General features: G+C 39.9%; 1 protein-coding gene across 1 annotated transcript in view; it reads left to right on the top strand.

The window, feature by feature from the left end:
• The first annotated feature begins 6285 nt into the window (after positions 1-6285).
• Positions 6286-23286, top strand: part of DYNLT3 (dynein light chain Tctex-type 3) — a 34978-nt gene continuing 17977 nt past the window's right edge. Inside the window, exons 1-2 of the mRNA XM_079764903.1 lie at positions 6286-6492; positions 8884-8925. Coding sequence (XP_079621029.1) covers positions 6463-6492; positions 8884-8925 — 72 coding nt within the window. The 5' untranslated portion in view covers positions 6286-6462. The remainder of the gene's footprint in view (positions 6493-8883; positions 8926-23286) is intronic.

Genomic DNA, 23286 nt, shown 5'->3' with positions numbered 1-23286 from the left:
ATCTGCTTGAAGAGTAAACATTCATGCAACTCATTTGTTCTTCCTACATTAAAGTATAATAAAAATGCTTACTATCTAATATGGTCAGAGACTTGTCTTATGCATATATGATTTATATTAAACTAGAGGCCTGGTGCACAAAATTCATGCACAGGTAGGGCCCCTAAGCCTGGCTGGCGATCAGAGCCAATCATGTTCCCCTCCTCTCCATCCTCCCTCCTCCTCCTTCCCTCTCTCCCTCAGCACCCTGCTGCCACTGCCACCGCTGGTAGCCCTCCATGTTCTGCATTGCCCTCTGGTGGTCAGCACACGTCATAGTGAGCAATCGAACTCCTGGTCTCACTGTCGAACTCCCAAGGGGACACTTTGCATATTAGCCTTTTATATATATAGATAAGTATTTTATCCAAACATTTTATCTTTTATATCATGTTAGAACTGAGAACAAAAATAAAAAAGCCAGAAGTAAAAATATTCCCAGGACAAGAGATATAAAAACTTCTTAATTCCTCCTCACACAAAAATAAAAATGATAAGTATCTGTTTTTGTACCATTTCTACAGATCATAAAAGCCATTACAAGGTAATGGATCAATTCTCAGTGTTTTATAATGAGAATGGCTAACACAAGCATGTCAAACTCATGGCCCGTGGGCCACCTGCTACCCACAATGAATATTTTTGCAGCCCAGCCAATATAACAGTATGTAAGAAAGGTTTTAATAAAAATTTCATAACTTAATTTTTACAATACCCTGTTATATGTAATTATTAATAATGAACTACAACATTTGCTAATGACTGATTACTATAATCGTGTTGCATTCATATCCCTTATGTGCTTTACAGGCGAACCATTTCTCTCCAATAATACTAGCAGCAAATATTTTAGCATCTGATTGCCACATCATTAGTCTTGTACTGACTTGTTTGGTGTGTGCAACAGGAAATATTTCACTTTCAGAGAACAATAAAAATAGGTTTATTTGCATTACACTTATTAATTTGTGCAGTTATTAAGTGTCTGGTAAGTTAATGTTCAAGAAAAAATACGAGATTTTGTTAATATATTCTATTATTTTATGTTAATCATTACTCATTTATTTCAGCCCTTTTTATTCAGCATGTCTCTATCAAAATAAACCTACGTTTCTATAAAAATTGAAGCTTTTGTGTTTTTTTGCAGCCCACATAAACTTAAACCTTGTTTATTTGGCCCGTGTTAGCCTTTGCATTTGTCATGCTTGGGTTAATGCATTGATGGGGTTAACAGAACTGGGGAAGGCTATACAGATAATTAATAGTTTAAGACATTGGAAATTTGGATTCTGGAAGGAATATAAAATTACAAAATAATTTGAAATGATTTTTCTATATTTTATTTTTTATTGTTGAATATATTCTTGTAATAATATTAATTGAACACCTATTATGCACAAAATGCCACTAAGCCCTAAAATAAACACAAAGAAGCGCTCAATAAGGTTGCACTCTAGAGAGAAATAAATATATATATATATACATATATATATATCAGCTCAACTTTGGTAAAAATATTGAAGGCAAGTACATATATGGTTGGGGTAAAAGTAGGTTTACAGTTGTTTGTATGAAAAATAATACAACAATCCTATCTAATAAAAGAGTAATATGCAAATTGACTGTACCTCTGCTACACCCACAAGCCACACCCACCAGCCAATCAGGAGCAAGTATGCAAATTAACCCAACCAAGATGGCTGCAGCCACGGAAAGAGCAGGAGGCTTGGATTTCCCCGGCAATGGAGGAAGGCAAGCTTTCTACCTGCCCTGGCCTGCCTTGGCCTCCAGTTAAGGCTACCAAGTTTCAATTATAGAAGATAAATAATTCCCAACAAAAATGGCTGCGGCCACGGAGTGAGCAGGAGGTGTGGCTCCGCTGAAGGGTACAAATTTTCAATTATAGAAGATAAATAAATCCCAGATACCAGGGCCAACACTTGGGTTGCCGGGGGGCATGGCCAGCCTGCAAACCACCACAGGTCCCTTGCCCAGGCCACCCCACGCCCCAAGGGAACCCCCACCTGATCCGGGACACCCTTCAGGGCAAACCAGCTGGCCCCCATCCATGTTCCAGGCCTCTATCCTATCTAATCCTATCTAATAAAAGAATAATATGCAAATTGACCATCACTCCAGCACACAAGATGGCTGCTCCCATGTGGTCAAAGATGACTGCCCCCATGTGGACACAAGATGGCTGCCACAAGATGGCCAGCAGGGGAGGGTAGTTGGGAGGGACCAGGCCTGCAAGGGAGGGCAGTTGTGGGTGACCGGGCCTGAAGGGAAGGGTATTTGGGGGGGACCCAAGCCTGCAGGGGAGAGCAGTTTGGGGGGACCAGGCCTGTAGGGAAGGACAGTTAGGGGTGACCAGGCCTGCAGGGGAGGGTAATTATGGGCAAACAGGCTAGCATTGGAGCAGTTAGGCATCAATCAGACTGGCAGGGGAGTGGTTAGGGAGTGATGAGGCTGGTAGGCAGAAGCGGTTAGGAGCAATCAGGGAGGCAGGTAGGCGAGCAGTTGGGAGCCAGCAGTCTTGGATTGTGAGAGGAATGTCCAACTGCCCGTTTAGGCCCGATCCTACCGGGGTCGGGCCTAAACGGGTAGTCGGACATCCCTCGAGGGGTCCCAGATTAGAGAGGGTGCAGGCTGGGCTGAGGGACACCTCCCCAACCCTGTGCACAAATTTTGTGCACCGGGCCTCTAGTTAATAAATAATAATACAAGAAGAAACTTTGTTTTTCGGATACTTACAACTGTAAACCTAATTTTTCCCCACTCTATATACATATACATGTACATATACATACATATACACATGTGCATATACATATACATGTATATACACAAATATATAGTATTTGCATATTGGCTGCTTTCCCCCACTAGACTGTAAACTCAATGGAGACAGGGAAATTTTCTTGTTCACCCTCATCTAACACAATATTGACATTTTTGAGCAAAATTATTTTTGAGGGGGCTGTGTTTAGCAGCATCTGTGGTCTGTACTCATTATGTGCACCCACCCTTAGTTATTGCAATAAAAAATGTTTTGTCAGTTAGTTTTATGAAGAATACTTCTCGACAATAGAAACTATTAAGATTTGGAGGACAAAGTATTATTAAAAACTCTTAAATGAGAATTGTTTATATCTATTTTAATAATAAATCCAGATATGAAATGTTATGTTCATAAAAGCAACATTGAGGGCCTCATTAAAGCATTTGGAAGATTTTACAAATTCAATTTTAACATTTTTTCTATTTTCCTTTTCCATCTAATTACATAATTTGGAGAAGATATTTTTAATTAGAGATGCACCCAATATAACATGTAAATATTATCATATTTTACATGTGGACCACAGCATCAAAAATGTGGGTAGGACTATCCTACCAACAATTATTTCCCTTTTCTTTTTCCTTTCTAGCAGGACTCATTTTCACCATAGAAGATGAAGATGCCAAACATATGTTTTTCCATAGGTTTTGCCAAAGGAGAAATTAAATGGCCCAATCTTGGCCAATGGAACCTGAAAAGATTCCTAGTGACTTAAAGAAAAAAGTTGCCTTCCTAAGAAAAACTGATCAACCCAACTCAATGTCCATATTCTTCATTGGAGGTAATACCTTCATTCTTTGTGAATCCAGAACTGCTGCAGCCATGTGTGAGCATGAGACTAAATATTGCCAAAGAATGTAGGCAGCTTCTAGAAGCTGAAAAAAAAAACAAGAGAATGGATTCTACCCTAGAGTCTCCAGAGGGAACACAGTCCTACAGACCCATTTTAGGCTTCTGACTTCTAATACTGTAAAATAATAAGTTTGTGCTGCTTTAAGCCACTAATTTTATGGTAATTTGTTATAGCAGCAATAGGAAACTAATACAGTGGTTAAGAACTTGGGTGCTACTATCAGACTCTTGAGTTTAAATCCTTCACCTACTATCTACTACATATATAACCTTGGGGAAATTACTTAAATTTTCATTTTGAAAATAGGATGATCCATTTTGAATTGATTTTTATACATGAGGACAAACTGTAATCTAGTTTCTTTTTTTTTTTTTGCATGTGGCTTTTCAATTTTCCCAGCACCATTTATTGAAGAGGCTTTCTTTACTCCATGGTGTGTTTTTGGCTTCTTTGTAAAAAATTATTTGCTCATATACATGTGGTTTTACTTTTGTTCCATTAGTCTGCATGTCTGTGTTTCTGCCAATACCATGCTGTTTTGATTATTGTAGCTCTGTAGTTAACTAGCTGTCAGGTAGTGTAATACCTTTGACTTTATTCATTTTTCTCAGTATTGCTTTGGCTATATTATCCCAGAAATAACCCACATGTATATGAGCAAATAATTTTTGACAAAGGAGCCAAAAGCACACCATTGAGAAAAGAAAGCCTCTTCAATAAATGGTGCTGGGAAAATTGGAAAGCCACATGCAAAAGAATGAAACTAGATTATAGTTTGTCCCCATATTTAAAAATTAATTCAAAATGGATTAAACACCTAAATATAAGATCTAAAACAATAAATTACATAGAAGAAAACATAGGCATTAAACTTATGGACCTTAGTTGTAGAGAACATTTTATGAATTTGGCCCCAAAGGCAAGGGAAGTAAAGGCAAAAATAAATGAATGGGACTATATCAAATTGAAAAGATTCTGCATAGCAAAAGAAACTGCCAACAAAACAAAATTACAATCTACCAGAATGGGAGATGATATTTGAAAACAATAGCTCTGACAAGAGGTTAATATCCAAAATATATAAAGAACTCATACAACTAAATTCCAAACAAACAAACAAACAATCCAATTAAAACATGGGCAGAAGACCTGAACAGATACTTCTCCCAAGAAGACATACAAATGGCCGACAGATATATGAAAAGATGCTCAACTTCACTAGCTATTAGGGAAATGCAAATCAAAAGCACAATGAGATACCACCTCACACCTGTTAGAATGGCTATTATCAACAAGACAAGTAATAATAAACATTGGAGAGGTTGTGGAGAAAAGGAAACCTTCATTTGCTGCTGGTGAATGTAGACTGGTACACCCACTATGGAAAATAATCTGGCGGTTCCTCAAAAAATTAAAAATAGAGTTACCATATGACCCAGCAATTCCTCGTCTGGATATCTACCTGAGAAACTAAAAAACATTTATTCGCAAAGAATGTATGCACCCCTATGCGTATTGCAGCATTATTTATGGTGGGCAAGACAAAGTGCCCTTAATAGAGGACCGAATAAAGAAGAAAGATGTGGTACATGTGTACAATGGAATACTACTACTCAGCTATAAGAAATAATGAAATACTGCCATTTTGTGACAGCATGGATGGACCTTGAGAATATTGTGCTAAGCAAAATAAGCCAATCAGAGAAAGCTAAGAACAATATGATTGCACTCATATGTGGGATAAAAGTGAAACTCATAGGCACGGACAATAGTATGGTAGTTACCAGATGGAAGGGAATGGTTGGAGGGGAGTCAAAGGGGCCAAATATTTGGTGACAGAAGATGTTTTGCCTTTGGGCAGTGGATACATAAGGTAATATATAGATCATGTATCATAGAAATGTACACTTGTATCATGAAACCTATATGATCCTATTAACCAGTCACCCCCATAAATTTAATGAAAAGAAAGAAAATAAAAATGGGATGGTGGTAAGTGAACCAAACCTGCTGGGTTGTTATGAGCTTTAATGTGAAAATCTTTAGGTTCATCTGACTCTTAGGAATTTTTAAATAAACATAACCATTGTTCTGCTAAAAGTTATCAATTAATGGAGATATTTGTACCTTCTCTCTTATGAATCAAATGTTTCTTTTTACATAGTCATTGAGGAGGAGGAGTATAGGAGTGTACACTTTAGGAGTTATGTATACAGCATCTCATTTGATCTTTACAACCAATCATGAAATGGGTATAATTTTAACTTTTCATACAAGAAAACTGAGGCTGTAGGGAGGTTAATTTTTTGCAGGTAACATAGCTAGTAATTGGAAAAATCAAAGCGGCTTGTTCACCACTGCATTAACTACACTTATTTGCTGGATGATGATGAACAAATATGTGCAAATAACCACAGCAGTGGGCACTCAAATAATAATGCGGGATTTAGAGCAACTGACACCAGGACACGTCATATGATCCACCCTGGCACAATTCCCAGCTCTAACACCCATCCCTTGTTTCCAGAAAGGTCAGAGGAAGCTGGAGAGACCTCTGATCGCCCAGAACTCTGACGTTATGCCAGGAAGGTAGTGCCCCTGAGTCACAAAGTCGGCTCCGTAAGAACCACCAGCGACAAAAACAAGGGCGGTGTCTCCCCGGAGGCCAGTGCGCGGCCGCAGAGCTCCACCCGCCCATCGCTCCGCCCCCCGGGAGAGTCGGAACAGGATGGAGGAGTACCATCGCCACTGCGAGGAGGTATCGCTGCTCTGCCGCCTTAGAGCGACCCCAGCCCCCGCCCGCCGCAGTGCGTGGCTCTCTGCCGTGTGCTCTCCCTGCGCCCGGAGGCCCCGAGAATTGGGTCTCCTCCGCCAGGCCAGGGATTCACCTTTCCCGTCTCCGTCCTCCCACACCGAGGCCTGGAGAGTGGGCTGAGAGGCCTGGGTGGCCTGGGTGGCCTGGGCGGTCAGTAGCGATTGGGGATGGCGGTGGGGTTAGGCCAAGGGGTGGAAAACCTGACTCGGGATGCGTGAGGTGGGGGTGGGGACAGGCTTTGCAAACCCGTCTTCCTGGGCGCTGCCTCTGTCCCTTGGCTTCCCCAAAGTAGGTGCCGCCGCCCTGCGAGTGAGGCCCTGGTTGCAGAGCCACTCCAGCTCCCTGTCGCTCTGTCCTGGGTGCCTCAAAGAAGGTGCTTTATGGATTAAGAACCCTTATTTACTGACTCAGACTTCCTGAAACCTCACCATAACCCTATGGTGTCGGTTATTTTCCTGTTACTGATGGCAACTCTGACTTTAATGGTGAAGTTAAAACTGCAAGGAATGCCAGATGCTCCATTTTGAACCCAGGCCTCTGACCTCCTCGCAACAACTCTTGCTTCACATTACCCAAGACAGGCCTGCAAAAGCAGAAGAGACAAAGACATTTTCTGTCTCACAGAAAATACAGCCACAGTTGAATGGTGCGGTGAAAAGAAAGTAGGCGCATAGTTGAGGGGCAGCATAAAATAATATATTATTGAACCCCCGGAAGGGACTTCTGGTTCATCCATCTTTAGGATGTGGGCTCCTATAGAAGCTAAAACTACATTTAAATAAATTAGTTCTGTGATGCAGGTAGCAAACATACTTACAGATTAGTGCTAATTTATTCTTATTTTAGAAATTGAGCCACAAACAATTTCACCCTCAGGCATATACCCCAGCAAGTGCTACTCTGACTCTTAAGAGGTTTCTGTATGACATTACTTCCTAAATACTTATATTTAAAAATAAATGAAATTACATGTCACCATGACCACACCATACATCCCGATTATGTATTTGTGACCTTCCAAATCAAAGTGAAATGGACACCCTTTCATTTGTAGACCACTTTCAAAAATAGATTACCTATTTTAAGGTGAAATTAACATTTTAATAGGGTCAAAATGTGTGGGCTGTTTTCATAATATTCCTAATAACTTAGGGAATTTTTATTCCTTTGGTGGGGAAGTCTGTGGTGTAACTGAGTTGAAAATACTTTACATCTATATTCAAGATGATACTTATTTTCAGAATTTACTTGTTTTTTAAACCATTTTTGAATTGTATAGTGGGATTTCCAAAAATGCTGAGTCAGAAAGCTTCTCCATGGATTAACCTGAAGTATTTTGGTGTAGATTTCAATCTTATCACATAGCCTAGTTCTCTACTATGGGACAGACACTTGGATGTCATTAATAGTTGCTTTTAACTCAGGAGTCAATCAAGTCACTCCAAAGGAAAGACTAAGTTGCCAGACCTATTATATAGTACTAGAGGCCCGTTGCACAAAGATTCGTGCAATAGGCCTTCCTTCCCCTGGCTGACAGCACCGGTTTTCCTCCAGCACCCGGGACCCAGGCCTTTGCTCTGGCCGCTGCCTTCAGTCTTGGCTCCCGCAGGAGCCTTCAGTCTTCTTCACTCCAGCCAGAGCAACATTCCTGTAGCTCCCTCCACCCCCGCCCTCCCCCTCATAGCCAGCATCCCACCCCACCCTGCGGCTGCATGCCTGTGTATGCAAATTAACCCGCTAGTTTTGTTGGGTTAATTTGCATACTTGCTCCTGATTGGCTGGTGGGTGTTGTGGAGGTATGGTCAATTTGCATATTTCTCTTTTATTAGTGTAGATTAAAGAGTCATTATTTTACAATGGTCAAAGTATTTTCATAATCCTTAATTCTGGAAAGCCATATTTTTGCCTACCATGTTAAAAACAAAATTAAAGTAATAAGCATTCTGTTCTCATTGACCACCTTATTCTCACTTCATTGCAACCATCTCCTGTATACTGATGACACATCTTTATATCCACCTCCTGCTGTTTCCTGCACTCTCCAATGCAATGATTCTCAATCTAGGGTGTTCATCAGAATCACCAGTAAAGCACTTTTAAAAAATGTAGTTGCCCAGGTTCTGCCCCAGACCAAATGAATCAAAATCTCCAGGGAGGTAGGTGTGAAAAGGATACTATAATTTAAGTGTTTGAGGTAGGATTAGTACCCTCAGTAGCCTGGATTCCCCTTATATTCACTAGTACCTGTCTAGGCCAGCCTAGGGGATTCTGTTTACCACCAATAAGATGAAGTCTGTGTTACAAGCAGCTTTGTCTTTTATTTTCCCCCTTTAGGTTGGCTTCAATGTGGATGAAGCCCACAACCTTGTTAAAGAGGTAAGTTATACATCTTGTTCATTTTGAGGGCTGTTGCATTGATTGCGCTTTAAAAAGCTGTGTTTTGACTTTTAGTACAAAGAAACCTTAGTATTAAAACAAGATTTTTAACAGTTGTTCACTAACTCTTTACAGGAGTGCTCCTATATTTGTTTTTTAATCCTCACCCAAGGATATGTTTTTTGTTGATTTTTAGAGAGAGAGGAAGGGAAAGAAACAGCGATTGGTTGCCTCCAGTATGCACCTGACTGGCAATTGAGCCTGCAACCTTTCAGTATTTGGGATGATTCTCCAACCAACTGACCCACCCAGCCAGTGCTTTTATGTTTTATTGTATGCTGCCAGGCATCCTGGAGCTTATTCTGAAAGTGATGTTTAAGTATGAATCTAGAAAACTGATTTACTGTTTTCTAAAATTGATGTATTTTGAACAAAATAACTTTTATCTCAGCAGGCCAAATATTACTTTAAATGCTAATGCTATACATATATATATATATATATATATATATATATATATATATATACACACACACACACATACTTTTATATATGTAAATTTATATATTTACTAGTGGCCCAATGCATGAAATTCATGCAAGGGTAGTCCTTCCTTCCCCCAACTGCTGCTCTCACAGCCCCAGCTCTCACAGCCCCAGTCCCTGCCCCCCGCCCACACCCGCCCTAGCCTAGCGCTGCCCCCATCTGCCATCACACACCCCTGGTTCCTGGGTTCCATGGAACCCCCACAATCGATTGCCCTGCAGAGGGTGGCCTAGGCCTCCCTTTGGGGAAGGATTGTGGGGTGATGGCGGGGCCCCCGACCAATCGCATGACACCCGCCTTGGGTGGCCTGGTGCCAGTACGTGTCATAGTATGGTCATCGAGAAGGTTGTCCAGATGGTCGTTCTGCTGTTAGGTCATTCAGTCAATTTGCATATTATGCTTTTATTGTTATAGATATATGTCATATATACCAAAGAAATAAGAGACCGTAGAAATATCTGCCTTTGGTCATTATGTGTTTTTTTAGCACTGTATTGGAACTATAATCACTTGACATCTTTTAGACACTGTGTGATGGTAAATCAAAATCTTAAGAACAATATTTGAGATATCAATCTGACCCTCCTGTTAGGCAAATAGACAAGTAGTTCTCTTTGGGAATCAATTCTGGCAGAGGAATTAGTCTGGTGGCATCTGCACTGTGGGTAAGGTATTTATGAACATTTTTAATATTCCTGAGTCATTTTTAACTGTGCCAAATCCTAGGAAAAAAAGGAGCTGGCCTAAGAAGCAGGCTTGTTTTGTGGGTATGGCTCTTGGGGCCTGTGTCCTAGCCAAACCTACCTGCCTTTAGTCTAGGCATTGAACACCTTATCAGCCTGTCCTGAGACAGTGCCTTACCTGCCTGAATGTTCTGGTGCACAAGTTCACCCAGAACTCAATCAGTTCTGGCCTTGTACAACTAGGATCAGCTTGAGGCCTACATAAGCACCTGAAAATCCTGCCATATTTTAATAGTTCAGAAATGTGTATTAGAACTATGTAACCCAGGAATATTTAATTTTTAAAACAATACAAATGTTTTCAATGCCTTGACAGTACAAAAGCAAAATGCAGTCAGCTTGGAGGTAGAGGAGGGCATAGAGGTCATGGGAAGGGCAGGAGTGATAACAACCTCATTTTTTCAAAGTGTTTGTGGTTGATGGAACATGAAGAAAATGATGCTGGGTTATTTGAGGAGCCTTTTAAATAGACCTTGTTCTTTACTAACATTCTGAGCCAAATGAAAAGACAAGAGTCACTAGAAAGAGGATAAAATATTATCTTTATTATAAAGATAAAGAATGGGTTGGAGATTGGAGCTTGTTTTTGCTAACTCCCTACCTGTTCAGTTCAGACCTCGGTAGACGCATCCAAGGGAAAGATTGAGTCAACAGAGAGAAACACTTAGCCAGGCTGTTGCCTTTTGTTGGTCTGAGTGGAGAGGAAAGGAGAAAACAAATACTTAAGTCCAAGGCATTTGGGAGATTTGTTTTTCCAAACGAGAATGGTGGATCAATGGTTGTCACTCATTAAACAAGTAATTCACTATACCTCCATGAGGAGGAATAATGACAGGTGGGCCAAGAAGCCAGGAATGTTAAGGAAAAATCCTGTGTATGGAAGGAAACGCCAGGAGTAGAAAAGAAACATGCTCCTAACAGTATAAATATATGGAAGTAAAAATACTGAATATACTATTGAGGGAAGAAGCAGGTGATCTGATGGAACTAAATTTTCATCTCTCATAGCAAGAGCTCTAAGAATGTTGTCTATAATTCATAAATCAAGAAATGGTGGTATAAACATTATTTGGAGATATGTAAGTAATCTCTTAGAAAATAAAAACAGTTGTGCACTGATGGGATTTCCTCTAGGGAATGGAACTGAGTATGGGAAAGGGTGGGGAGAGGATTCTTGCTTTTCATTGTAAGCTTTTCTGTTCCGTTGGATTTTTAAAACTATGTGCATGTGCTGTTTTATGAAATGAAAAGAACCATGCTTCATAAACTGGGATACGCATACTTGGTGGTGGCTAGGTAGAGCCACTGGGTGTGTTTTAGAGCATCGGTTTTACTTAAGTACTTGCAAGAAGGAGTTAAGTAATATAAATAATTTAACCAAAAACATTTTAAATAAAAAACAAACTCTGATACATTATGGAGTCAAAAGCAGGCTTCACTTGAAGTTTTTATATGAAATAAGAGACTTCAAACAAATCTCAGGTTTGCTCCAGGTGACTTTCAGCTCCATGTCTATCCTCTTCCCTGCTCCAGCATTGGAAAGGCTTGAGAGAGTGAGAGAGCACTATTTTAAAACATTTAAGTACTTTCTCCATAGTTTCAGCAGGTATTTATGTTTTCCTTATTTCTTTCTAATCTCCTTTATTTTCTCTCCTTACATTTCTTACTCTGAGCCCCTATGCTAATATATTTCTTTCTGAAGTCTTAGAACCACTCACTTATCAGTGATATGCATACATTTTATCTGTTGTCAGTAATAGAATTTCCCCCCACATAAATTCTCATGGAACTTAGTCTAAAGTAGATTTGATTTAGGATACCCAACAAATATATCAAAGCCAATATTACTTCAACATTTACTGAGTGCCTGCTATGTGTCCACTTTCTCAGTTTGGCCCTGGGAATAGACAGGTTAAGGACCTCATTATCTAGTGGGCCTCCTGGTTAATGCTAATTAAGAAGTCTAAATCTTAATTAATAGTAATTAGCTATTTACAAGGGGATCCAGAGCCCCATGATGTTTTTCTGTTGTTTAGATAATCTGAAAGAAAAATGAGTGCTCTTAGTTTCTCATTAAGGAAAAACAGTCTAGGGAGAGTAGGTGGCTTGCCTAAAGTCATCAGCTTGGGATGGTAAAGACAGAATCAAAACCCTGTTGCCCTGACCCCTGGTCCACTGGCCCTCCTAACTCTTATGCTATTGCATATTCTAGGAGAATAATTTGAGCCCCATTCCTTTCTTAAACTCCTCTAAATTTAACTTTTCTTTCTACATTTTATCATTAGTGAAAATTTCATACTGCCCAGCTTAACATTTCATATTAATTTGTGCCTTTCTGGATTTTAATTACAATTGTAGTAAATGAAAGCTGCATATGTGCACATGCTCGTGTGTGTGTGTGTGTGTGTGTGTGTGTGTGTGTGTGTGTGATTAAGCTGGATTCTATAAATTAATTGAATGAGTGCTTTATTATCCAGGCTCTTATCACTCGAATATAAAATAATAGCAGCAAAACTAATTAGGGAAAAACAAATATTGTATACTCACTTATATGTGGAATCTAAAAAAGTTGAACTCATAGAAACAAAGAGTAGAAAGGTGTTTTCTGAGGTCTGGGAGAGCCAGGGGAACAGGGCAATGTAGATCAAAGGGTATAAACTTCCAGTTAAAGATGAATAATTTCTGGGAACCTAATGTACAGTGTGTAATTACAGTTAACACTGTAATGTATACTTGAAAGTTGCTGAAAGTAGATCTTAAATGTTCTCAACACACATGCAAAAATAATAACTGTGAGAAGATGGGTTTGTAAATTCACCTTGTCATAGTAATTATTTCACAATGTATACATGTATCAAATCATCATATTATATACATTAAAGTTACATATTATATGTAAATTATATTTCAGTAAAACTGGAAAAATAAAATAAGCAGTAATAATGATAATGATGATAATAATAATATCTAGCATGTTATTGTGCTTACTCTGTGGCCATCACTGTGTTTGAGCACATGGCATTCATTATCTCCTTCCAGTCTCACAACAACCTGCTGAGATGAAACTGTTATATCTTGAAGCATTAGGAAAATAAGGGCTTCAAGAGGTTAAGTCACTTGCAAAAGGATACACAGGAAGTAGGTGGCAGTGGTGATCTTAAAACCTAAGATTGTGATTCTAAACCAGTGCTCTTAATCAAATATCAGAAGTGAATAGAAGTAAATATTGTGGAAAATTATTTAACTTTCCCTTTACAGGGCACCAAATATTTGCTATTCATCAAAAACAGTGTTTTTTGATGAATAGCAAATATTCTAGTTTTATAGCTAAGCAATTCCGTAATATGAATGAGAATGTAATTATTATACACTAGGAGCCCAGTGCACGAATTCATGCACCTTGAAATGAAATGTGGGCCGCAAGGCTGCAGTGGGCACAGGGGAAGGTCTCAGCCCATCCTCCACGCCCCCACCCAGCCCCTCCCGCCACTGCCCCCAGTCCTTTGTCTGCCAGCAATCCTGCTCTGCTGCAGCTGCTCCCATGCACTGACTGTGCCAGCCCACTTGCACCCGCTGAGGGCGCAGAAAGATTGGAGCTGGCGCCAGCAGCACCAATTGCCCCTCAGGAGCAGTGGGAGGTGGAGAAGCCCAGAGGGGCGATCAGGGATGGCAGCCATAGCTCGCACCCACTGACGGCGCCCAGCGATCGGGGCCAGCACTGGCAGCAGGTGCGAGCACCAGGCAGGACCTGGTGCGCGTGTGAGAACAAAGAATTTTCAGTAACTGCCAGAAGCTCACCCTATGACAGCGACCAGTGCCCCACCTTGGTCTGGCACCCCCGCTCACCTGCTCCACCATCCCGCCTTGGGTGATGCCCACTATGTTCCACCCTCTGCCGCCTGCTGCCAATGCCCACCATGTTCCATGCGCACCCCCTGGTGGTCAGCACATGTCATAGAGACTGTGTGATTGTTCCGCCTTTCGGCCTATTTGCATATCAGCCTTTTATTATATAGGATAATTAAATTTTAAATTGGTCTCATCCTTTGTTTTCAGCATCTGAAACCTAGTTCAAATCTCAACTGTTTGACCCAGCCACTGTGGCTCAGTGGTTGAGCATGGGCCTATGAACTGGGAGGTCACGGTTCGATTCCCAGTCAGGCCATATTCCTAGGTTGCAGGCTCGATCCCCAGTGTGGGGTGTGCAGGAAGCGACCAATCAATGGTTCGCTCTCATCATTGATATTTTTATCTCTCTCCCACTCCCTTCCTCTCTGAAATCAATAAAAATATATTTTTTAAAAATCCCAACTGTTTCAAAGCCATTCTTTTTTTAGTGTTTGTGCATATTGTTTTTATTTATTAACTAGAGGCCCGGTGCATGAAATTCATGCACGGAGGGGGGTTGTCCTTCAGTTCAGCCTGTACCCTCTCCAATATGGGACCCCTTGAGGGATGTCCAACTGCCTGTTTAGGCCCAATCCCGGTGGGATCCTAAACGGGCAGTCGGACATCCCACTCACAATCCAGGACTGCTGGCTCCCAACTGCTTGCCTGCCTGCCTTCCTGATTGCCCCTAACCACTTCTACCTGCCAGCCTGATCACCACCTAACCACTCTGCTGCCAGCCTGTTTGCCCCCAACTTCCCTCCTCTGCTGGCCTGGTCACCCCTAACTGCCCTCTCCTGCAGGGTTGATCACCTCCAACTGCCCTCCCTTGCAGGCTTGGTCCCTCTCAACTGCCCTCCCGTGCAGGCAGGGTGCCTCCCAACTGCCCTCCCTTGCAGGCCGGGTGCCTCACAACTGCCCTCTCCTGCTGGCCATCTTGTGGTGGCCATCTTGTGTCCACATGGGGGCAGGATCTTTGACCACATGGGGGCAGCTATATTGTGTGTTGCAGTGATGATCAATCTGCATATTACTCTTTTATTAGATAGGATAGAGGCCTGGTACAGGGGTGGGTGGGGGGCCAGCTTGTTTGCCCTGAGGGGCGTCCCAGATCAGGTGGGGGTTCCCTTGGGGTGTGGGGCGGTCTGAGCAAGGGACCTGTGGTGGTTTGCAGGCCGGCCACGCCCCCTGGCAACCCAAGCGGAGGGCCTGGTATCTGGAATTTATTTTTCTTCTACAATTGAAACTTTGTAGCCTGGAGCGGAGCCAAGCCTGGGGCTCCCTCCAAGGCAGGCAGCCATTTGTGTTGGGGTTATAATTGAAACTTTGTTGCCTTAAGCAGGTGGGCCCGGCCAGGGTGTGCGGAAAGCTTTGCTTCCCCTGTTGCCGGCGGAAACCCTGGCCTGCTCTCTCAAGCTCCAATCTGCCTCCATTTGTTTGAATTTGTTTACCTTCTATAATTGAAACTTTGTAGCTTGAGTGGAGCCTTAGGCCTGGCAAGGGCAGGCGGAAAGCTTGGCTTCCCCTGTTACCTAGGAAACCTTGCTCTCTGTGGCTGTAGCCATCTTGGTTTGGGTTAATTTGCATGCTCGCTCTGATTGGATGGTGGGTGTGGCTTGTGGACGTGGCTTGTGGGTGTGTTGGAGGTATGGTCAATTTGCATATTTGTCTATTATTAGATAGGAATTTTATTTATTTATCTATCTATTTATTTATTTATTGTTTAAGGTCTTACAAATAGTAGTATATATGTCTCCTTTTTTACCCCCATTGACCTCCTCCTAGCCTCCTTTGCTCTCCCCGCTCCCCCAGTGTCTTGCATCTGTTGGTTGTGCTTACATGCATGCATAAAACTCCTTCAGTTGACCTCCTACCCCTCCCAACCCTCCCCTACCTTCCCACTGTAGTTTCACAGTCTATTTGTTGCTTCTTTTCCTCTGTCTATTTTTGTTCAACAGTTTATAATGTTCTTTATTATCCATAAATGAGTGAGATCATGTGGTATTTATCTCTCACTGACTGGCTTATTTCACTTAGCACAGTGGTCGGCAAACTGTGGCTCACGAGCCACATACGGCTCTTTGGCCCCTTGAGTGTGGCTCTGCCACAAAATACCACAGCCAGGGCAAGTCTATTTTGAAGAAGTGGCGTTAGAAGAAGTTTAAGTTTAAAAAATTTGGCTCTCAAAAGAAATTTCAGTCATTGTACTCTTGATATTTGGCTCTGTTGACTAATGAGTTTGCCAATCACTGACTTAGCATAATGCTCTCCAGTTTCATCCATGCTGTTGCAAATGGTAAGAATTCCTTATTTTTTAAAGCAGCTTAATATTCCATTGTGTAGATGTACCACAGTTTTCTAATTCATTCATCTGCTGATGTTCATTTAGGCTATTTCCAAATCTTAGCTATTGTAAATTGTGCTGCTATGAACATAGGGGTGCATATATCCTTGCTGATTGGTGTATTTGTTTTCTTGGGATATATTCCTAGAAGTGGTATTACTGGGTCAAATGGCAGTTCCATTTTTTAATTTTTGAGGACACTCCATACTGTTTTCCACAGTGGCTGCACCAGTCTGCATTCCCACCATTAATACACTAGTGTTCCTTTTTCTCCACATTCTTGCCAGCATTTGTCATTTGTTGATTTGTTGATGATAGCCATTCTGACAGCTGTGAGATGGTACCTCATTGTTGTCATAATTTGCATCTCTCAGATGATTAGTGACTTTGAGCATGTTTTCATATGTCTCTTGGCTTTCTGAATGTCCTCTTTCAAAAGGTGTCTATTGAGGTCCGTTTCTCATGTTTTGATTGGATTGTTTAACTTCCTTTTGTTAAGTTGTATGAGTTCCCTGTAAATGTTGGAGATTAAACCCTTATCGGAGATAACATTGGCAAATATATTCTCCCATGCAGTAGGCTTTCTTGTTGTTTTGTTGATCGTTTCTTTTGCTGTACAGAAGCTTTTTGTTTTGATGTAGTCCCATTTGTTTATTTTCTCTTTAGTTTCCATTGCCCTAGGAGCTGTATTGGTAAGGATATTGCTATGACAAATGTCTGCTATTTTGCTGCCTATGGCTTTTTCTAATAATTTTATGGTTTCCCATCTTACATTTATGTCATTTATCCATTTTGAGTTTATTTTTGTGTATGGTGTACGTAGTGGTCTAGTTTCATTTTTTTGAAAGTATCTCTCCAGTTTTCCAAATACCATTTATTGAAGAGACTGTCTTGTCTCCATTGTATGCTCTTGACTCCTTTGTCAAATATTAATTAAGCATAATGGCTTGTGTTGATTTCTGGGTTCTCTGTTTTATTCCACTGGTCTATATGTCTGTTCTTGTGCCAGTACCAGCCAGTTTTGAGAACAGTGGCTTTGTAGTATAGATTGATACTGTTATTATGATACCTCCAACATTGTTCTTCTTTCTCAATATTGCTGCAGCTATTCGGGGTCTTTTTTTTAATTCCAGATAAATTTTTGGAAAATTTGTTCTAGGTCTTTTAAGTATGCTTTTGGTATTTTAATGGGGATTGCATTGAATTTGTAGATTGCTTTGGGTAGTATGGACACTTTAATGATGTTGATTCTACCAATACATTAACATGTTATATTCTTCCATTTGTTCGTGTCTTTCTCTAATCTCTTTTTTCAGCATCCTGATATTTTCTGAATACAGGTCTTTTGTCTCCTTGGTTAAGTTTATTCCTAGGTATCTTAACTTTTTTTGTTGCAATGGAAAATGGGATTGCTTTTTAAATTTCTCTTTCTGTGTGTTCATTATTGATGTATAGAGAAGCCATAGAATTCTGGATGTTAATATTGTATCCTGCTGCATTGCCGAATCCATTTATTAAGTTTAGTAGTTTTTTGATGGAGCCTTGGGGTTTTCTATGTATAGTATCATGCCATCTGCGAATAAGGACAATTTTCCTCCTTTTTTTTTCCAATTTGGATGCCTTATATATCTTCTTTTTGTCTGATTGCAATGGCTAGTATTCCCAGTACTATGTTGAACAGGAGTGGTGAGAGTGGGCATCCCTATCTTGTTCCTGTTGTTAGTGGAAATGGTTTTAGTTTTTGCCCATTGACTATGCTGTTGGCTGAGGGTTTGCCATATATGGCTTTTATTATGCTTAGATATGATGCTCCTATTCCCACCTTGCTGAGAGTTTTATCAAGAAAGGGTGTTGGATTTTGTCAAATGCTTTTTCTACGTCAATTAAAATGATTTTGTGATTTTTGTCTCTCAGTTTGTTTATCTGATGTATCACATTTATTGATTTGCAGATATTGTACCATACTTGCATCCCCGAATAAATCCCACTTGGTCATGGTGTATGATCTTTCTAATGTGATGCTGGATTTGATTTGCTAAATTTTGTTGAGGATTTTGGCATCTATGTTCATGAGGTATATTGGCCTGTAATTCTCTTTCTTTGTATTGTCTTTATCTGGTTTTGGAATTAGGGTAATGCCGGCTTCATAGAATGAGCTTGGAAGTGGTCCTTTCTCTTGAATTTTTTTGGAATAATCTGAGGAAGATAGGTTTTATTTCTTCTTTCAATGTTTGATAAAACTCCCCTGTGAAGCCATCTGGTCCAGGGCTTTTGTTTGTTGGAAGTTTTTTTTATTACTGCTTCAATTCCCTCCATAGTTATTTTCCTAATCAGATTTTTTTTTATTCCTCCTGGTTATGTTTTGGAAGGTCGTATTTTTTTAGGAATATGTCCATTTCTTCTAGGTTGTCTAGTTTGTCAGAATAGAGTTGTTCATAGTATTTTTTTACAATCCGTTGTATTTCTGTGGAGTCTATTGTAAAGTTTTCCTCTTTCGTTTCTGATTTTATTTATTTGGGTCCTTCTCTCTTTGCTTTTTGGTGAGCCTGGCAAGAGGTTTATCAATATGGTTTATCTTTTCAAAGAACCAGGTCTTGGTTTCATTGATCTTTTCTATTGTGTTTTTGTGTGTGTTTTTTTACTCTATGTCATTTATTTCCACTCTGATCTTTATTATTTCCTTCTTTCTGCTCACACTGGGCTTTTCTTGTTGCTCTCTTTCTAATTCTTCAAGTTGCAGAGTTAGATGGTTTACTACCATTTTTTTTTATTTATTTTTTTTTTTTTAGGTAGGCCTGTAATGCTATGAGCTTCCCTCTCAGGATTGCTTTCACTGTGTCCCAAAGATTTTGGATTGTTATGTTTTCATTGTTGTTTCTTTCCAGGATGTTTTTTATTTCTTCTTTGATCACTTTGGTAACCCACTAATTGTTTAAGAGTATGCTATTCAGCCTCCAAGTGTTTGACTTTTTGTGATTGTTTTTACTATAGTTGATTTCTAATGTTATGCCATTGTGATCTGAGTTGATGCTTGATATGATTTCAATCCTCTTGAATTTGGAGAGACTTTGGCTGTGTCCCGATATGTGGTCTGTCTTTCAAAATTATCACATGTGAGCTTGAGAAGAATGTATATTCTGTACTTTTGGATGGAATGTTCTAAAGATGTTGATTAAGTCCATCTGTTCTATGTTCTAGTGAGTGATTTAGGATTGAAGTTACTTGGCTAATTTTTTCTCTAGAGGATTTATCCAGTGATGTTAATGGGGTATTAAAGTATCCTACTATGGTTGTATTGCTGTCAATCTCTCCCAGGACATCGTTGGGTTTTTTTCCCATTTTTTTATTAAGGTATTATATGTGTACATATCTTATCATTGCCCCCCCCCCACCCCACTCCCATACATGCCCTCACCCCCCAGGGTTTGTGTCCATTGGTTATGCTTATATGCATGCATACAAGTCCTTCGATTGATCTCTTATCTCTCCCACTTCTCCCTAACCTTCCCGCTGTAATTTGACAGTCAGTTTGATGCTTTCCTGTCTCTGTATCTATCTTTTTGTTCATCAGTTTATAATGTTCTTTATTATCCATAAATGAGTGAGATCATGTGGTATTTTTCTTTCATTGACTGGCTTATTTCACTTAGCATAATGTTCTCCAATTCCATCCAGTTTGCTGCAAACGGTAAGAATTCCTTCTTTTTATGGCAGCATAGTATTCCATTTTGTAGATGTACCATAGTTTTCTGATCCAGTCATCTGCTGATGGTCACTAGGTTGTTTCCAAATTTTAGCTATTGTAAATTGTGCTGCTATGAACATAGGGGTGTATATATGCTTTCTGATTGGTATTTCTACTTTCTTGGGATATATTCCTAGGAGTGGGGTTACTGGGTGAAATGTGAGTTCCATTTTCAGTTTTTTGAGGAAACTCCATACTGTTCTCCACAGTGGCTGCACCAGTCTGCATTCCCACCAGCAGTGCACGAGGGTTCCTTTTTCTCCGCATCCTCGCCAACACTTGTCGTTTGTTGATTTGTTGATGATAGCCATTCTGACAGGTGTGAGATGGTACCGCATTGTCGTTTTGATTTTCATCTATTGGATAATTAGTGACTTTGAGCATGTTTTCATGTGTCTCTTGGCCTTCCTTCTGTCTTCTTTTGAAAAGATTCTATTTAGGTCCGTAGCCCATTTTTTTATTGGATGATTTATCGTCCTTTTATTAAGTTGTATAAGCTGCCTGTAGATGTTGGAGATTAAACTTTTATCAGTGATAACATTTGCAAATATTTCTCCCATACAGTGGGCTTTCTTGTTATTTTGTTGATGGTTTCTTTTGCTGTAATAAAGCTTTTTATTTTGATGTAGTCCCATTTGTTTATTTTCTCTTTAGCTTCCATTGCCCTAGGAGCAGTATCTGTGAAGAAGTTCTTTTGGCATATGTCTGAGATTTTGCTGCCTGTGGATTCCTCTAATATTTTTATGGTTTCGTGTCTTATGTTTAAATCCTGTATTCATTTTGAGTTTATTTTTGTGTATGGTGTAAGTTGGTGATCTAGTTTCATTTTTTTGCATGTATCTGTCCAATTTTCCCAACACCATTTATTAAAGAGACTGTCTTGACTCCATTGTATGTTTATGCCTCCTTTGTCCAATATTAATTGAGCATAGTGGCTTGGGTTGATATCTGGATTCTCTATTCTATTCCACTGATCTATATGTCTGTTCTTATGCCAATACCAGGCTGTTATGAGAACAGTGGCTTTGTAATACAGCTTGAAATCTGGTATTGAGATCCCTCCTACATTATTCTTCTTTCTCAGGATTGCTGTGGCTATTCGGGGTCTTTTTTTTTTTTGGAATTATTTATTTTATTTTATTTATTTATTTTTTTATTAAGGTATTATATGTGTACATATCTTACCATTGCCCTCCCCACACCCCACTCCCATATATGCCCCCACCCCCCAGAGTTTTGCATCCATTGGTCATGCTTATATGCATGCATACAAGTCCTTTGATTGATCTCTTATCTCCCCCACCTCTCCCTAACCTTCCCCTTGTAATTTGACAGTCTGTTTGATGCTTTACTGTCTCTGTATCTATCTTTTTGTTCAAGTTTATAATGTTCTTTATTATCCATAAATGAGTGAGATCATGTGGTATTTTTCTTTCATTGACTGACTTATTTCACTTAACATAATGTTCTCCAATTCCTCCCAGGTTGCTGCAAATGATGAGAATTCCTTCTTTTTTATGGCAGCATAGTATTCCATTGTGTAGATGTACCACAGTTTTCTGATCCAGTCATCTGCTGACGGGCACCTAGGCTGTTTCCAAATCTTAGCTATGGTGAATTGCGCTGCTATGAACATAGGGGTGCATATATCCTTTCTAATTGGTGTTTCTAGTTTCTTCGGATATATTCCCAGGAGTGGGATTACTGGGTCAAATGGGAGTTCCATTTTCAGTTTTTTGAGGAAACTCCATACTGTTCTCCACAGTGGCTGCACCAGTCTGCAATCCCACCAGCAGTGCACGAGGGTTCCTTTTTCTCCGCATCCTCGCCAACACTTGTCGTTTGTTGATTTGTTGATGATAGCCATTCTGACAGGTGTGAGATGGTACCGCATTGTTGTTTTGATTTGCATCTCTCGGATAATTAGTGACGTTGAGCATGTTTTCATGTGTCTCTTGGCCTTCCTTCTGTCTTCTTTTGAAAAGATTCTATTTAGGTCTGTTGCCCATTTTTTTATTGGATCATTTATCTTCCTTTTATTAAGTTGTATAAGCTGCCTGTAGATGTTGGAGATTAAACCTTTATCAGTGATGCCATTTGCAAATATGTTCTCCCATGCAGTGGGCCTTCTTGTTGTTTTGTTGATGGTTTCTTTTGCTGTGAAAAAGCTTTTTATTTTGATGTAGTCCCATTTGTTAATTTTCTCTTTAGCTTCCATTGCCCTAGGGGCAGTGTCAGTGAAGAATTTCTTTTGGCATATGTCTGACATTTTGCTGCCTGTGGATTGCTCTAGTATTTTTATGGTTTCCCGTCTTATGTTTAAGTCCTGTATCCATTTTGAGTTTATTTTTGTGTATGGCGTAAGTTGGTGATCAAGCTTCATTTTTTTGCATGTATCTGTCCAATTTTCCCAACACCATTTATTGAAGAGACTGTCTTTATTCCATTGTATGTTCATGCCTCCTTTGTCAAATATTAATTGAGCATAGTGGTTTGGGTCAATATCTGGATTCTCTATTCTGTTCCATTGATCTATATGTCTGTTCTTGTGCCAGGACCAGGCTGTTTTGAGAACAGTGGCTTTGTAATACAGCTTGAAATCTGGTATTGAGATCCCTCCTACTTTATTCTTCTTTCTCAGGATTGCTGTGGCTATTCGGGGTCTTTTTTTATTCCAGATGAATTTTTGGAGAGTTCTTTCAAGGTCTGTGAAATATGCCGTTGGTATTTTAATGGGGAGTGCATTGAATCTATAGATTGCTTTGGGTAGTATGGACATTTTAATGATGTTGATTCTACCAATCCATGAACATGGTATGTTCTTCCATCTGTTTACGTCTTCCTCTATCTCTTTTTTCAGTGTCCTGTAGTTTTCCACGTATAGGTCTTTTACCTCCTTAGTTAAGTTTATTCCTAGGTATCTTAATTTTTTTGGTGCGATGGTAAATGGGATTGCCTTTTTAGTCTCTCTGTCTGTAAGTTCACTATTGGTGTATAGAAAGGCCATAGATTTCTTGGCGTTAATTTTGTATCCTGCTACATTGCCGAATTCATTTATTAAGTCTATGAGTTTTTTGACGGAGTCTTTCGGATTT

Source organism: Cnephaeus nilssonii, assembly GCF_951640355.1.
Source record: "Cnephaeus nilssonii genome assembly, chromosome: X".
In the NCBI taxonomy this organism is placed as follows: Eukaryota; Metazoa; Chordata; class Mammalia; order Chiroptera; family Vespertilionidae; genus Cnephaeus; species Cnephaeus nilssonii.
This window is presented reverse-complemented; position numbering and strand designations above follow the sequence as displayed.